Source organism: Castanea sativa, chromosome 4 (assembly GCF_040712315.1).
Source record: "Castanea sativa cultivar Marrone di Chiusa Pesio chromosome 4, ASM4071231v1".
NCBI lineage: Eukaryota > Viridiplantae > Streptophyta > Magnoliopsida > Fagales > Fagaceae > Castanea > Castanea sativa.
The window spans coordinates 18,318,559-18,336,159 of record NC_134016.1 but is presented as its reverse complement, the minus strand read 5'-3'; the positions used below and the strand labels follow the sequence as shown (position 1 = coordinate 18,336,159).

The window sequence follows — 17,601 nt, the reverse complement described above, 5'->3', positions numbered from 1 at the left end:
CCCTTACTCCACTTACTCTTGTCAATTCAAGATAATAAAAGTAACTAACTTCCCCTACCCTTACTCCATTTTCAACTTCCCTCTAATCTTTATCTTTTTTATTTATTTATTAACACACTGCCTACACTCCATAAGAGGATCTCGTTAAGAATGCTAAATATTATAAATGCTAAATTTTAATATCAAGTTTATAAAAAGTATCAAAAAGCAAGTTATAACAAACATGCTAAACTTAAAAAAAAAATACAATTTGAGCTACAGCGAGCTTTCATCTTTGAAAACTCACTATAGATCCAATCTTAAAAAAAATATTATTATTTTAATGCTTGTGATGGAAAAGGTAGTTTGTGTAGTTGTTTTTTTTAATATTATTTTAATGAGTAATTTATATTATTTTAAATGAAATGGTAAAAAAATATATACTTTGATGTTAGGTGTATTGTAAAATGAGTTGTTAAAATTGATAAAGTGGCTTTTTGAGATGTTAAATGCTAAAATTTTTAAAAGTTTGATTGGAATGCTCTAAGCATTCTTCTCAAAGGTGTTAAAAATGCTAAATGCTATTTTTTAGCATTTTTAGCACCTCAAATGATAAAAACACACCTACATCAAATATGCTAAATCTTAAAAATTTTAGCATTGAGTTACAATGCAATCTCATCTTTGACACCTACTATAGCTGGATTGTAAAAAAAAAAAAAGTCTTTTATTCCCAACAGCTCTTTCTCGTTTCTGTCTTTCTCTTTCCTCTCTCACTTCTTTCTTCTCTCTTCTCTCTCTGTGGTTTGGCAATTGTGGTCCACCAATGATTGTAGTCCGACGATTGTGGGCTGTATGGGTTGTGGTCCGATGGTCATGGATTGTGGGTCCGATGACTGTGGTTTTGATTTTGGGTTGTGGTTTGATGGTCGTGGGTCGTGGTCTGATGGTCCGATGGTCGTGGGTCGTCGTGGTGATGGTCGTGGGCGGCGACGGCGACGATGGTCCGATAACTGTGGTTTTGGTTCATCGATCTACTAGGTTTTGGTTTGGCGTGATGGGTTTCTGTGGCTTTTGTGGAGGTTTGTTGTGGTGGATTTGATGTTGTGGGTTGAAGGGTTGCCGTGGTGGGTTGAGCAATAGATCGGTGGCAGAGGGTTACTGTGATGGGTTTGCTGTTGTTGCCGTGGATTTTGATTGTGGGCCAGGTTCATGGTGGTGGTGGAGGGTTGCCATGGTGGTGGGGTTAGGTGATTGATTGGTTATTGTGGTTGTGGAGTTTTGTGGGTTTCTTGTGTGTGTTTGTGTTTTGCTTGGTGGTTTGATTGGCAATGGTGGATTGGGATGTGGGTTTGTTGTGTGTGTGTTTTTTGCTTGGTAGGTTTGCTGGTGGCGGTGATGGGTTGAGAAAGAGAGAGATAGAGGAGGGAGAGATAGGGAGAGAGAGGAAGAATAAAAAATGAATAAAAAATAATAAAGAAAAAATATTTAAATGAAGTGTTAAAAAAATAGAAGTTTTGATGTAAGGGATATTGTAAAGTGATGTGTTATATGTTATAAAGTTGGTTTTTGAGATGTTAAATGCTAAATGTTTTAGAACATTTGATGAGAATGCTCTAACTTTATTTTCTTATTTTTCTGACTTTTGCTTTTAAAAACTACTAGTAATTTGCAAAAAAAATCATAATATGAAATATTTTCCTTAAATTTTTTTTATTCATCTTAATTGGAAAATGAAATAGATTCAAACCCCAATAATTTCCGTTCGAACAACAAATAATTCTAGTTGACCTAAAAATAATGAAATAATAAGTTGGCCTTAACTTTCGACATCCACCCATCCAATCTTGCCTAAGGTCATATTTTTTCACGCGTGACATAAATCCTACCTACTAGTGATGTTAAATGGAAAAAAGAAAAATATTTCTAGAACATATAGGATTAGTAGTAATTGTAAATTGATTTATTAAAAAAGTTTATTTGTCATTTTCACTATTCAACCAAGCTGCCCACATAATCCAGCTCTCCAGAGAGAGAGAGAGAGAGAGAGAGAGAGAGAGAGAGTGTTTCTGTGTGTGTCATTTTTAGCCGGCCATGCTAATTTTATGGGCAAGGTTGGTAAGGCACATCTTCCTAACTTAACTTTTTGTTGCTTCTAGAAGGGATTGAAGAAAATAAGAGAGAAAAATAGGGGCAAAGAACAAAAAAGAAAGGGAAGAATCTTTTAGGTTGGTAACCCACTTCCATGTCTCCATGGTTTTCCCACCTCGTGGATGGAACAAGGTGGGCCATTCTTTTTTGTGGTCCTCTCATGCTATTCTCGTTTTGATATATATATATTTTGTTTATATGTATTAATTTTTTGAGTTAATATTCTTAGTATAGGATTATAATTGACTTCAAAGTTCAAATTAACATCAGTCTAATATTTTGTCTCAATTGAGCGCCCCTCAATTTTGGGGTCCCCATATCATTTCAGATTAGGCACACCTGAAAAGGGAAGGACTATCTAACTGTTCAGGATCTTGGCATATATCCTTAAATAATTAAATGATCATAGGACATATTATTGACACAATTTTTTAGGGTTTGGTTTGCCTCTCGTACTTTCATATATATACTTTAGTCGATTCGTAGGAGTCATACTAGGGCCCTCTGTCATCCTTGAGTTGTTGATATATATATATTGCAGATATATAAAGGCTTAATTTGAAATGGGTTCAAGGAAAATAAAACTTGACTTTCATTTCTTTCAAAATGTTGACTCTTCTTAACTCCAAATCATGACATTGTCCTTGGTGATACGAACAAAATATGTGTACTAATTAAAAACCACGTGTTGTATTAATATCATGTCTATTGTCCATGTGAATGGCTTGTGTCCAGTGGTAGTTGCCATTGGACATGTCAGTATACGAACACGTGTCTACTCTCAAACACTTGTCTGTATCATGATGTATCCTGGACACATGCCGCACCCATTGTCTATTGAATTAGAGCATTGGATGCAAACCTTGCCTCATTTTTTTTATATTTAAATTTATTGGCCAAATAAATATCGCTTTTTGTTACCTCATTCAAGGCAAGTAGGAACGACCAAATGGTTGACCTCAAATTAACGAAAATATTTTTGCTATGCTTGGTTTACATAATACTTTTCAAATAAATGAGACAAACTAGCTCAAAGAGATTTAGAGAGTATTTGGCAAACCACAAAATCATAACAAACATGAATAGTTTAACTACTTGTAAAACTTATTATTTGGCTAACGGTTTAAAGTAAGGGAACACTCTCTTAATTGGTTGGTGCAGTTGCATCTAAAATTAGAGTAGCTAGAAAGAACCAAATCCGTAATTGATTCCACAAACACTTAAGATCTTGGTTAAATGTTTTTTTTTCTTTTTATTGAGATAAAGATGATTAAATTGGTTAAGGGAACAAAGAAAAACATAATAGGCGTATAGACTTTTACGACGGAACTAAATTCAGAATTAAATCGACCAATTTGTCAATTGCAAGTGTTTTTTTTTTTTTTTTTGGGCCGAGTATTTAAGAAACAGTCACGGCAACGTAAGAAAAGATTTTGGGTAAAAATACAATTTTAGTCCCTAAATTTCACCGAAAGTTTGTTTGTTCTAAGGTCTCTAATCTCTACGCTAATAAGTTTGCACCAATAATCGTACGTAATTAAAATGAGGCAGGTCTGGATTTCCCTTGGAGTAATTTAGCTAGCTAGTTAGCAACAAGGCCCAATCCTAGGTCAGCTTTGGGTCTAATGGATATATCCAACCCAGTTTGCTCTGAACTATTTGGCAGTTGACTAGCCCAATAATTTGATTCTGAATCCACATTTATGGCCACACTTAATGCGGCCTTTCTTTTATTTATATTTTTTCGTTCACAATGTTGGTTTAGCTCACAAGGCTACAAATACAAATATTAACTCCATAATTCACAAATCAGAATTTAGATTAGATTTGTTTCTAAGAAAAAAGAAAAAGAAAAAAAGAATTTAGATCAATTTCTTCTAAAAAACAGAAAAAAGAAGTTAGATAAATAAGAAATGGTAAAAAGTAAAGTGGTGGGAAGAAGAGAGATGAAAGGAAAAGAGTGTAGTGCAGCTTTTTGTACAGGTAGCAAATTGTAAATTTCACTTATATCTTTATTCTTTTAAATTATATAAGAGAAATGTTATATTCATAACATTTTCACAACACTCACGATAAATTTTATAGGGAAAGTTGTTACATGTAGTTACTAGTGGGTAAGAAAGTAATTTTAATAGTAAATTTAAATTAAAAGCTTGAAGCAATCTGCCACATAGAATTTTTTTTTTTCAAAGAGTTGTGGAAAAAATTTTGTTATTGCAAATTTTTTGGTGCTTGATAAACTTTGCATTTTAATTTTAAATTTATCAATTATGTTTTTACTAATCATTACTAAACATTGATAAAGAGAATATTATAAAAATTTAGAAAATTCCATTACTAATATAAAAAAAAAACATTAGGGGAAGTCTTATTTTCTTCAAACCTCAAGGGAGAGGAGTTAAAAAAAAAAAAAAAAAATATATATATATATATATATATATATATATATATTTTAAGGTTTGGAAAGAAGTGTCATTTCTCCAAATTTCAATAGAAATGGAAGAGAGTGTAATTACATTCTTTTTTTTTGGTAATCAGCATTTGCTTATTGCACTGACTAAAACCACCATTGATGTAATTGCAATTTCAATCCCTAGTGCCATGATGATTTGATTTAAGAACACCAACTAGGTTGGTGTGGTCCAAAAACCTCCCCAAAAATTAGTTGAATCGAATAACGTACACCCCAAGAATGACTTGAAGGATTTGAAACAAGCTTGAATTTGAAATCGAATAAAGGATATATCATATGGGTAAAGCTTAGCTCCAATGCTCAGTGTATTGGAGTTGGCACGATGAGAACACTTATCGGTACGACCCCCACCTTGGCCGCATGCTGCACCTCTTTTCCAGCGTGGTGCGATGGTTAGGCAAGCAAAAACTTGATGTTTTACTAGAATATTCAGATGACTTCTTATTAAAAAACGCAGGCTATAAATAGTCTCCAACTGAGCATACAATGCATTCCTAATTGATGAAGATAAAATAACATCAACTCCTATCCTATTTTCAACTCCTATCTCTGTTGGACACCCCCAAGCAGTCATTAATTGAAAAGCAACCCTATAAACATAAGCAAGATAACCATTAATAACTCCTAAACAAATCCTAAACAATCAGATAACTTCAACAAGCTAGAACCAATCTTGTGCAGCAGATAACACTCATCCAGAGCAGCCAAGGAGATAGTAACAACTTTGCTGCACAATCTGTTCTGAGCTGCTGTCCAAATCCACTTCAACAAGCTGATCCGTAAAGTATCAGCTCCAGTGCACTAGAAAATTGGAGCTAAGTTGTGTCCTTAAGGCCTGGTCTCATTTGTTTTTCCATAATGATATCGTTGAACATAGATCATAGTAATTTGGCATCTTTTAATTGCTTAAATTGCAGACCAAATTTGATTAACATGAATTTAAACTGGTATCTTGGGTTGGTGATTTGTTTCTACTTTGTAGGGAAGAAAGAAGATTTGTGAAGGAGAGGATGTGAGTATGGCATTGGAGAAGGAGATCCTTGACTTGGCAGAGAAACTAGAGAAGTTACAAAGGAGCTCAGGACTAAAAGGATTTTGAAGTTAGGAACTGTAGTAATTTTGATAAACAAGTGACTCTTCTTCAGAGACGGGTAGAGAAGTTTGGAGTAACGTCGGATGAGATATGTGTAAAGGAGATGCGGGAGATGGCAGAAGCAAGCTTGTCAAGTAAAACAATTTGTAGAGTTGATGATAGCTTTGTTTCAAGTGGCAAATGCAATGTAAGGATGATCTGTCTTTCACTAATTGGTGTCATCAATCCATATTTTGATACCCAATGATGCTGCTATTCAATTAAACTTCTCAAAAAAGCAGCTGCTCTTAGTTTTCAATAAACTTTTTATTGTTGTGGTTTCTCAAAGTGAAAGTTACCCTAATTGGGCCTCGTAATTTTTATTAGACAAATTTGAGTGAAGTTTTTTGTGTTCTCGAGGCCATTATGTGATAAAATATTTAAGGTCAATTCACTGAGTTGTTCTCTTTTTGTAAATTTTTTAAGCAACCAGCAAAGCATTTTCATTTTCAATTCGCATAATCCTCCTTTTGGTTGATATAATCATATAATTAAGTAAAAGCATATAAAACAGAACTTTAAGCTCAATTAAGGGAAAGGGTGATTCTCAAACCCAAGTTTGCTTTATTGTCATCATCATCATTATTTTTTCTAAAATATTTTGAACATTGCATGCCATTTTTTAATTGGTAATATTAATTTGCAAAGACTGCAGGTGGACATTCTAAGATGGAAAATGGAGCGGCTGCCAAAGGGGATTTTGTTAAACAGAATGGAAGTGGAGTATAGATCAATGCTCTCTTCAACAAACAGTTCTTTCATCCTCTTCTAAGCATATTGAAATTCATATCTTCTTCCTCAATCCTCAATAAGACAACCTGATCAGGCACATCCTTCTTCTTTTTTTTTACTATGTTTCGTTTTTCATTGCTTAGATAAAATTTGTTCTCAAGGAGTATAGATAAAATTTGTTCTCAAGGAATATAGATAAAATTTGTTCTTTGATGTTATATATATGTTATATGAATATTTTTAATAACTTTGACATAAGTGGTTCGCATATTGGCTTGTACTGCATAGCTTAAACTTCCTCTAACTAGAGCTGGTTCCATTCTAATCATTTAGATTTTTCATGTCTTTTCATTGTTACCCATGTTGATACACTCCCTTAAGTTTTCCCTTTACATTTCTTGATGAGCACATATGTCCTCTTGCTTTCATCATTCAAGATTTTATTGGGGCCTCTGGATGTCGACTAATGTCTACAGTTACTACTTTACTAGGCATTGCAGCCTCAACTAAAGGGATCGAATTATTTGTACAATAGGTGGGTTTCTTTTAATTGCATCAGACCTGCAAATGCTCCATGCATGTCTTTCAGTTAATTTTCATGACAAAGTGATAGGGAAAGAATTCCTGCTTAAAGTTGGAAATATTCTTCTAAAGGATACAATGTCTAAGGCTAGTGCAAAGAATTGTGGAGCAAGTTTGAGTTGAGACAGAGCAATGGTCTCAGATGATAAGGCAAGTGAGGGTGGAGATGGAAGAATTGCAGGCTTCTCGAGACTTTTGGGAGGATTGAGCCCTCAATTTCGATCATCAAATCCAATCCATACACTCTGATAGGCCAAAAACGTATTGACCCCTTGTGATGGATTCAGTTGATTAATTAGCCAAGTTATTAATTAATCAAGTTAACATGCAAAGCGAGGTAGCACAAACAAATCACCAATTAAACTAAGTATGTAGCGGAAAATAAATGACACGGTGATTTGTTTATGAATGGGGAAAACCTACACGGCAAAAACCCCACCGGGTGAATTTAAGGTCACCACTCTCGAAACTCCACTATTATCATAACAAGCGGTTACAAGTAAAGGAATCCCAAGTACCTTACCAACCTACAGTTGAACCTTTACCCCAATACCCAATTGGACTTGTTCTGTAGTGACAATTTCTCCTTTCGATGCACAGCTCCCAAGTACGTGACTAACCAATTGCGTGGATCCTAGTACGTGACTTCAATCACCAACTAGAGAAGATTATTGGCTGCAAAGTTCTTCAATTCATCCACACGATGAAGATCAAGAAGATGCTTGGTTACAAAACCCTACGGTGTAAAGACACATCAACTTCTTCACAAGAGAGATGAACTAGGGCAAGAATTTTGTCTCAAGTTACAATCTGCATGAACAAGAATTTCTCAATGCTTGTGCAACTTGTCACCCTTTGACGGCCCTTAAAATAATTATTTTATATGTCTAGGGTTAGGAGAAAAGAAGGCCTAAAGACACATCTACGGATAGGAATCAAAACAGAACTCAGAATCTGTTTTTCTTAAATCTCGACAGCTAAAGGTGTCGAGGTGCTATCGAGCAGCTGTTGAGCCTCGGGGCCAAAATAGCTTCTTAAAGCTCGATAGATGCAGCTGTCGAGCTTTAATAAAGAACACTTCTAAGCTTGTTTCTTGGACAGACTTGATGACTTCAACACTTGATCTTGAAACACAGTTTCTTGAAGTATAAAACTCATCCTAATTCTATCAAATTACAAGTAAAGTGCGTTTTGACAAAGGATTAGCCAATTACATAAATAATGAATGACATATGTTCTAAACAAGTGAAACACATATGTTCTAACAATCTTCTCCTTTGGCAATCCGTGACAAAACCACAAACAACAAATGAACATATGACAGAAGTCATAAACCACTCAACTCTTATACACTTGTTGAATACAATAAAATCTATCCTAACACAAACTCTTGAAAAACTTTGCAAGAAGAGAGTTTATGACAAGTGGACTTTGACAACCTGTATTTCTGAAACACTTTAAACAAAACTCATTAAGGCATCTTAGTGTGAAACAGAGATAATAGATTGCATACAAATAAAGAATCATGTGTATAAAGAAAGAAAAGAAACAACACATGTAAAGAAAGGTGAAAAAAAAACATACATCATCACATATATAACAAAGATGAGCACAATGTATGTAATAATGGTTACAAGACCTAGGTATAGGAAGAAAACTGTATCTATAATGGAGAAAAGAAAAAGATACAAGTAAACCTCACTACATCCCTTAACACTCAACACTCCCCCCATCAAAAAAATCATATACAAGCTCTCCCCCTAAGTATGACTACTTTCATAACCCAAAACTACTCCCCCTTTTTGTCACGAGTGACAAAGGGTAGAGTGTCAAGTAGACATCTCATCGGTAGAGCTAGCATCTCCATCATCAGCATCCGAAGCATCATCGTCATCCGAAGCATCATCGTCATCACCATCATCATCCCCAGACTCGGAAGCCACAGGAGGTGGTGGAGGAGAAATCTCGGGAGCAAAACCATTCATGGTCGCCTATCGCCTAGCAATGCGACCAACACGAACATTCACCTGATACAACTCTGTAGAGAGCGTATCTAGGTGAGCATCCATGCGTTGAAGCTGCGCCATGATGTCTCCTAGTGACACATTGCTCGTAGAAGAAGAGGGAGCGGATGAAGCACGAGCAGATCTGGATGGAGTAGAACGGGAGGAAGGAGCTGCTGAACCTGTCTAACGCGACCTAAGCTGTGCCTCACTACGTTTTACGGTAGCGGCATCTATGGCAACCATGACAGAAAAAGGGTCGGAGACAAGAAAAGGGATAGAAAGATGGCGTAAAATCCTTGTGATAGTGGAAGGAAAGATGAGCTTATCATGGGTAGCCGTATCCTTATACATATCTATGATAGAAAAGATGAAATGTGAAGGAAAGTCAATGGTAAGATCCTCAATAAGAGACAATAGAAAACGAGCACGAGACTCTATGATAGAGTTGTAATGAGAGAGAGGATATAAGACAAAAGTCATCACCATGTTTAAGAAACGAGGACTTTTAGCAAAAGGTCGACATGATGTAAATTGGCGCTCACCCCAATCAGAAGGGCGCTCACAGAAAGCGGTGATCATCTCATCTTTGGACACAGTCCACAGACGCTTACAACCAGGGTAGTCAGGATGCGCAACCCTCGGAACATGGAGCACATCGGATACCAACTCCGGTGTGACGACTATGCACGTACCTCGAACGCGAGTGAGAAAGAGAGGTACAAAATAATCAAATCCGTGCATGTTGGAGTAAAACTCTTGGATCAGCATGGAAGGACAAGTGACCGGGACATCACACAGTGACTCTCATTCCTGTTTGTGAAAGACATCGGGAAGGTCAGTGTCAGCAAAGTTTGCCAGAGCAACTTGGCGTTCCGAATGAACACCTCGTTTGTAAAAGTTCTCCGAGAAGTCCTGATGGGCTTTCTCATCACGGAACCGAACAGAAAGAGGAGTGGAATCAGAAGATGAAGAGGCCCTAGAACGAAGAGGGTTCTGGGTCGGAATAGACTTACGTTTTGGTGCCATAGACACTACTAACGCAAATAGAAAGAGAGGGGGAAGAAAGAAACACTCAGAAAAGTTCCAACACAATTCAAATATAACAAGTATATTGAATAGATAGAACGTATGCATGGGGAATGCATGAACATGTGACATGCAATATGAAAAACATCATGGGCTCAGCCCAATCCAATCCTACCAGCACACCAACATTTTGCACACATCTAAATGCATGAGAATACTATTAGAATGTGATGCAATGCATGGAAATTTTTTTCTTTTTTTTTTTTAAAATCAAATCTTCAAAACCTATCCCAAAAATTTCAACACAAACTCATCAATTTTGAAAAACCCCAAAGTTTTTTCAAAGACCCCAAAACCTAGGTTTCAAAAACATGAAATGCATGTAGAATGAGGGATAAGAAGCTTACCAAGTGAAGAAAAACTTGAAGAAGCTTGAAGAAACCTTAAGAAAAGGATTTGGAGTGTGAGAGAGAGGTTTGAAAGGTGAAAAGACAGTTATATCGAGAGAGAGATCGAGAGAAATGAAGAACTGAATCGCACAAAACCTTTATATATAACCTCAGTAAATCTCGACAGATTCAGGTATCGAGAGGTGTCAAGCCATCTGTCGAGGTAGGTGCCGAGAAATACAACGTCGATAGATCCTGCTATCGAGAATGTGTCGAGAAACAAGACAAGACACGAGAATAGATGCTTGATCGATCCACCAGGTGTCGAGAAGCTATCGAGAGGACAGGAGGTTTCTCGACAGATCCAGAAGGTGTCGAGAAGCTATCGAGATTGCAATAAGAAAAAGGTGAGAAGCTCGACAGACAGCCAGGTATCGAGGAGGTGTCGAGCCAACTTTTCAAAGCAGTTTTTCGAGAAGGAAAAAGCACAATCATGAATGCAATCACGCATGCAACTCAACCAAAGATCCAATCAACATATTAGACTCTCAAAAACATCTCTCAACAATAATCTTAAGCCTATGGAACAAAAACAAACACACTCACACACTAAACAAGTCTAACCGATTTTTTATTTCAAAAACAAGTCAAGACAGTTTAGTGAGTATATATCAACACATGTAAACCTTGTGATGGCCAAATCACATTGTACCTACACATGTATCAAAAATAGCAAAGAATATTGCGTGTTGTGTGTGAAAACATCACAAGATTGCATAAATGTCTCTATGTTATGAAGATTTGAGATATGAGAAAATCACTTTAACTCACACACAATCATAACTGTTTGATGGGGACTATCACCTTCAAGGTACATCCTATAACTCCCACATCTCCTAGAAAACACGCTTGCAATCATATTTAAAGCATTTTTGATCTTTTTACTTTTATTTTCTTTGCATATTTTCTTTTTATTAAGCAAATCATGCATGGGTATACGAAGGAGAGAAAAGAAATACCCAATTATGTTAAGCTTTTGACATTGCACTTTTGCTATGCCGAAGCATACAGATGTCATTACATGATTGGCGAGTAACAGTGGTGAGATAGTTATTTATGCATTTCTCTTAGGATTTTCTAGTCCAACCCATCAAAAAGAGTGATACGAGTGTTAAGTACAAGAGATCACTTAACCTTACTCATCACAAACAAAGAGCCACAAAGCTCACTTGCTTAGTTGTGCATAGAGATGCTCATCTAAGCTACAAGAGATACAAAGTTTAGAAAACTCTGTTTCAATGGCCATTTTAAAGTTCACAAGAACAGATGTACACAAACACACTATTTTTGTATTTTTCAAATTTTTTTTTTCATTTTTTTTATTTAAAAAAAAACAAAACAAAAACTAAAAACACACAAACAAAAACATGTTTAACAAAGCAAACAATGCATAAAACTAGACTGACTCAAAACATTTAAGCAAAACACACAAGTAATGCAAAAACAAAAACAAGAAGGGGAAAGAGAGAAGAAGTGACTAAATCACTTGGAACCCTTTTCCTTCCACACATTAGAAGAACCTTTCCTTTTAGAAAACCCTTGAACAGGTGATGAGGGGGAAGAGTTGAAACCGTTCAAGTTTGAAATGAACATGAGGGCTATAAGAAGATTTCTGAGAAGAGCAAGACAGGTTTGAAACTGATTCTGGTTCCCAGATGCTATCATGCCATTGCTTTATTGAGTGGCTAACCACTTATAGCAATTTGGTCGAGTATGACCAGCAATACCACAATGATGACAGAGATGCTGCTTCTTCTGTTTAGGCTTTTGAGGGTTAGCATTCTTAGTCCTAGGGGTTTTGGTTTCCTTCTTCTCAAACTCTAGGGGTGCACCTAAACTGGACTTACCCTTGTCTAGGATCTCACTTGCTAATTCAGTTTTATCATCATTGTTCTCAATTTTAATATTATTAGTAGGAGGAACAAAAATAGTAGTACTAGCAGAAGCAATGTTAAAGGAAGAGAATTCATACCCCAATCCTGTTCGATCAGAAGCAGATTTCTGAATGCTGAGCATCTCATCTAGCTTCGCACTTGATGCCCTCTCTAATTGAGCTCTAACTTGAAACAGCTCCGCTTCAAGCTTCTTGATCTTCTTAGCTAAGAAATTGTTCTCGAATCTCAGTGCCCCAATAGTTTGATTTGCTTCATCAAACTTTGTGGAAAGTTCCTCACGGTTAAGTTCCACATCACTGAGCTTCTTGGTGGCTAGCCTATAGAGTTTCTCATGCTTCTCAGAGAGCTTGTACAGTTTTTCATAGGTCGTATGGATATCATCTTGATCATCCATCTTTTCAAACTTGGATTCCACCAATTCCTCTTCTTCATCCACATCTTCAACAATCCCTTCAGTAGGATTGATAGTGGCAGTGAAGGCATTCAAAATTCCATCATTCTCGTTGTCGGAATCATCATTAGGCTCAGTGTCGCTTAAAGTAGCAGTTAGTGCCTTGCTCTTCCCAATGCTCTTGAGATATGTGGGACATTCCTGTTTCATATGACCAAAGCCTTGACATTCGAAGCACTTGGGTCCTGCAGGAATAGTATACTGACCGCCATCCCGAGCATCCTTCTTCCCTTTATCTTGACTCTTGAACTGAGAGGAGCTAGATTGCCTACGGTCCTTGTCGAAGCCCTTTCCATTGGCATTTTTTATGAATTTCTTGAATTACCTGATGATGTAGGACTTCATTTTAGAGTCTTCATCATTTGATGACTCACCCGTCTCATTGCTCTTGGCCTTTAGCGCCATGCTTTTGCCTTTACCCGACTTGCCAATTCTTGTCAACCCTAACTTGTAGGTTTGCAGATTACCAACCAGCTCAGTCAGAGGAATCTTGTCAATATCCTTTGATTCCTCTATCGCCGTGATCTTGGCATGGAATCTCTCAGGTAGAGATCTGAGCACCTTCCTCACAATCTTGGGTTCAAGAATGGTTTCCCTAAGATTGAAGGCTGAGTTTACTATGTCCTTGAGCTTGACATAGAACTCATCGAATGACTCATCCTCCTCCATCTTAATTTCTTCGAAGCTAGTAGTGAGCCTCTGTAGCTTCGAGTCTTTGACAGCCTTTGTTCCCTCATAGGTTGTCTAAAGGATAGTCCATGCTTCTTTTGCAGTTTCCGTGGAGGATATCTTCTTGAATTCCTCATTAGTGACCGCACTGAATAAGGCATTCAATGCTCTGTTGTTGAAGTTTGCTACCTTGATCTTAGCTTCATCCCAATTGGCCGGCGCTTCTTTAGGCTTGGTCCAGCCTATCCCACAGCTTGCCACACCTTCTCATTTAGAGACTGTAAGAAGGCTCTAATGCGTACTTTCCAGTATGCATAATTAGTACCATCAAACAATGGAGGTATAATAAGAGACTGACCTCTATCCATGACAAATAGGGGTCAATGGATCACACACAAAGATTAAACCTTAATTAGAGTGTGCCTGCTCTGATACCACTTGATAGACCAGAAACGTATTGACCCCTTGTGATGGATTCAGTTGATTAATTAGCCAAGTTATTAATTAATCAAGTTAACATGAAAAGCGTGGTAGCACAAACAAATCACTAATTAAACTAAGTATGTAGCGGAAAATAAATGACACGGTGATTTGGTTACGAATGGGGAAAACTTACATGGAAAAAACTCCACCGGGTGAATTTAAGGTCACCACTCCTGAAACTCCACTATTATCACAACAAGCGGTTACAAGTAAAGGAATCCCAAGTACCTTACCAACCTACAGTTGAACCCTTACCCCAATACCCAATTGGACTTGTTCTATAGTGACAATTTCTCCTTTCGATGCACGGCTCTCAAGTACGTGACTAACCAATTGCGCGGATCCCAGTACGCGACTTCAATCACCAATTAGAGAAGATTGTTGGCTGCAAAGTTCTTCAATTCATCCACACGATGAAGATCAAGAAGATGCTGTTACAAAACCTTACGGTGCAAAGACACAGTAACTTCTTCACAAGAGAGATGAACTAGGGCAAGAATTTTGTCTTAAGTTACAATTTGCATGAACAAGAATTTCTCAATGCTTGTGCAACTTGCCATCCTTTGACGGCCCTTAAAATAATTATTTTATATGTCTAGGGTTAGGAGAAAAGAAGGCCCAAAGACACATTCACAGATTGGAATCAAAACAGAACTCAGAATCTGTTTTCCTTAAATCTCGGCAGCTAAAGGTGTCGAGGTGCTGTTGAGCAGCTGTTGAGCCTCGGGGCCAAAACAGCTTCTTAAAGCTCGATAGATGCAGCTGTCGAGCTTTAATAAAGAGCACTTCTAAGCTTGTTTCTTGGACAGACTTGATGACTTCAACACTTGATCTTGAAACACAGTTTCTTGAAGTATAAAACTCATCCTAATTCTACTCAATTACAAGTAAAGTGCGTTTTGACAAAGGATTAGTCAATTACATAAATAATGAATGACATATGTTTTAAACAAGTGAAACACATATGTCCTAACACACTCTGCTGTAAGATTTTGTATAACCAAATTTGAGCCAATTTGTCTTATGTTTAATTTGTCTAGTTTTCTTTCTCAATAATCTTTATGCAAAAGGCCCTTTTCTTTGTTTCTGTGGCCCAACAATGTAGTTCATTGGGAAAAATAACTTAAGATATTACTGCAGATAGCAAGTCATTCCTTATCACCAGATTAAAATAGTTTTTAAGATACCATGTTTCTTATCACCAGGTCCAAGAATGGAGACAAAAGGGTCTATCATCTGAAACCAAAGCAAATGAGCTACAAGCACAAATGTCCATGCTCCTTGGGGAACTTGAGAGGATGAGGAAGGAACAAAACTCAGTAGTTACAAGGACCAAAAGTTCACCAGGAATTACCCAGGATGCAGAAAATGAGATGGAGAAGCGAGTACAAGTTTGTTGCTTGAAGGAAAATAATTTAACCAATGATAATGCCAGTAAGGAGGTCTTAAGGGTTGGAAGAAGAAAAGTGCTCTCATCAAGTGGTGGATTCATGGCTCCAAAACGATTACCTTTTCACGATATTGGTAACTCATTGTTATTGATGAGGCTATTTTCCCTCTGCATTCCCCCCTTACTTCCAGTACAGAGAACATTTTGAGAGAGTGATTCTCAGCAACTAGCATTCAGCTAGGGGCTTCTCTTCTTGTCTAACTATGTTAACTGTTGCAATTCATTTGGAAATAGTTAGCTTATAAGATTTTACTAGTAAACCCGAGATTATATCATTTGAAAGAGGAAAAACTATTACAAATTTACAAGTTTGGGTTCAAGTTCAAGACATCAACTTTAAGCAAAAATGCACATGCTTCCTCCCAAGTACAAGTGTAATAAATTGTTGCAACAAAAGCATTTATTTACATCAAGCGTTTACATGTAAACGATGCATGTGACCATCTTCATAATCTGCAAAAGTTGTACAAAGGACTGACAATTTTATTAGCTAAATCTATGTTCTTTTATATGGACACAAGTGATAATGATAATAACTTGGCATTAGTGAAATTCGGGAATTCGGCCTCTATTAACTATTTTAAATTAGTCTCTCAACTTTTAAAATCAAGTCAATTTCATCGTTACATTGATCTTCATTTAAATTTTAATAAAATTAATGGATGTTGCAAATGAAGCATACGTTTTGTGAAAAGTGTGAAATTTTCAAAATTAAATCAATTCAACTATTTTCACCAAAACTACCCAAGCTAATGGGACGGAATTCTGTAATGTATTCTGGCTCATTTTTTTTTTTTTGGATGAGTACAATATGTGTATTGTTCATTTTTCTCAGATATCTTCTTGAGTGTAAAACAGATAATACAATAGTAGTTACATCATGCCCTACAATATGCTAGAATTTTGGAAAAAAGATAGTTGACATACCATCAGGACTCGGTGCTTTGGATGGGTGCACTTGGAAGAGTGCTGTTTTTACTTCGTTTGCTGTGTAAGGCCGAAGCAAGTCTTGGGCCATATCCTCCGTCACTACCTTGTCGACTGAATTAATCACCTCTTCCATGTCTAGTGAATTGGAAGCAGTGAAAAGTTCTTTGTAGTACTCCTCAGCTATGATGGCTATCTTTTCCTCATCTATGTGCCACTCCCCTTTCCTATCATACAATCCTCCAATATTATTCTTCTTCCGTCTTTGGCTTGCTCTTCGGTGGAAGAATTTTGTATTTTTATCTCCCGCTGGCAGCCCTATAGATCTCGATCTTTGCCTCCAAAATACTTCCTCATGGTGTAGGAGTTCATTTATCTCCCTCTTCACTTCTTGTATTCTCTCCACATTCATACCATAACCTCCTTCCTTCAACGCAGTCAGTTCTCCTTGTTTTGCTTCCAACCGATCTCTAGTGTTTTCAAAGGTAGTTCTGCTCCATGCAATGAGGTCCATTCTACACCTTTTAATTTTTTTAAATAGGTAGTGCATGGGGCTGCTTGTTGGCCGTTGATGATTCCATGAGTTTCTAATAATGGATTCGCAATCTGTATGTGCTAACCATTTTTCCTTGAACCATTGAATTTTTTTCTCTGACGCTGGGGTTGATTTGGTGGAACCATATTTATCAAGATAGGATCATGATCGGAGTAGGATGCAAAGAGATGGCTCACTTTGGCTCTCGGGAACAACTCACACCAATTTGTTGTTGTGACTGCCCTATTTAGTTGCTCTTCAACAAAAGCTTCTTCACCCCTGCCATTCCTCCATGTGAAGCGATATCCATTGAAACCTAGGTCTACTAGACTGCAATGAAGGAGTGTTTGTTGGAACTCAAGCATAGGTGCCATCAGTCTACATACGCCACCATTCTTTTCATCGATGGCCAAGATTTTGTTAAAATTGCCCAAACAGATCCAAGGAAGGGATGCACGAGCATGAAGGTGTCTCATAAGCCTCTATGTTTCGGTTTTGCGCTGTTCTTCTGGATGACCATATATTCCAGTTAATCTCCATATCGATGATGCTTGCGTATGTATTCTCACATCTATATGGTTTGGTGAATAAGTCTGTGTGTCTAAAATCACGTTTGCTTTCCAAAGAAGTGCAAGGCCCCCCCTTCGGTTGTCACATGACA

At 37.0% G+C, this 17,601-nt stretch overlaps 1 protein-coding gene and 1 pseudogene across 1 annotated transcript; one reads left to right on the top strand and one right to left on the bottom strand.

The window, feature by feature from the left end:
- The first annotated feature begins 2,831 nt into the window (after nt 1-2,831).
- On the top strand, nt 2,832-15,626 carry LOC142632552 (uncharacterized; annotated as a pseudogene).
- Nucleotides 15,627-15,887: 261 nt separating this feature from the next.
- Nucleotides 15,888-16,919, bottom strand: LOC142632551 (uncharacterized). The gene is made up of 2 exons (XM_075806932.1): nt 16,406-16,919; nt 15,888-15,931 (listed from the first exon to the last, which is right to left on the bottom strand). The coding sequence occupies exons 1-2, from the start codon at nt 16,917-16,919 to the stop codon at nt 15,888-15,890; spliced, it is 558 nt and encodes a 185-aa protein (XP_075663047.1).
- Between the last annotated feature and the right edge of the window lie 682 nt (nt 16,920-17,601).

Excerpts from the sequence above, each read along its gene's own strand:
- LOC142632551 (XM_075806932.1), bottom strand. The coding sequence starts at position 16,919 with ATGGACCTCATTGCATGGAGCAGAACTACCTTTGAAAACACTAGAGAT. Across the intron at positions 15,932-16,405 it reads CAAAGCACCGAGTCCTGATG|ATTATGAAGATGGTCACATG; the intron begins GTATGTCAACTA and ends CAACTTTTGCAG.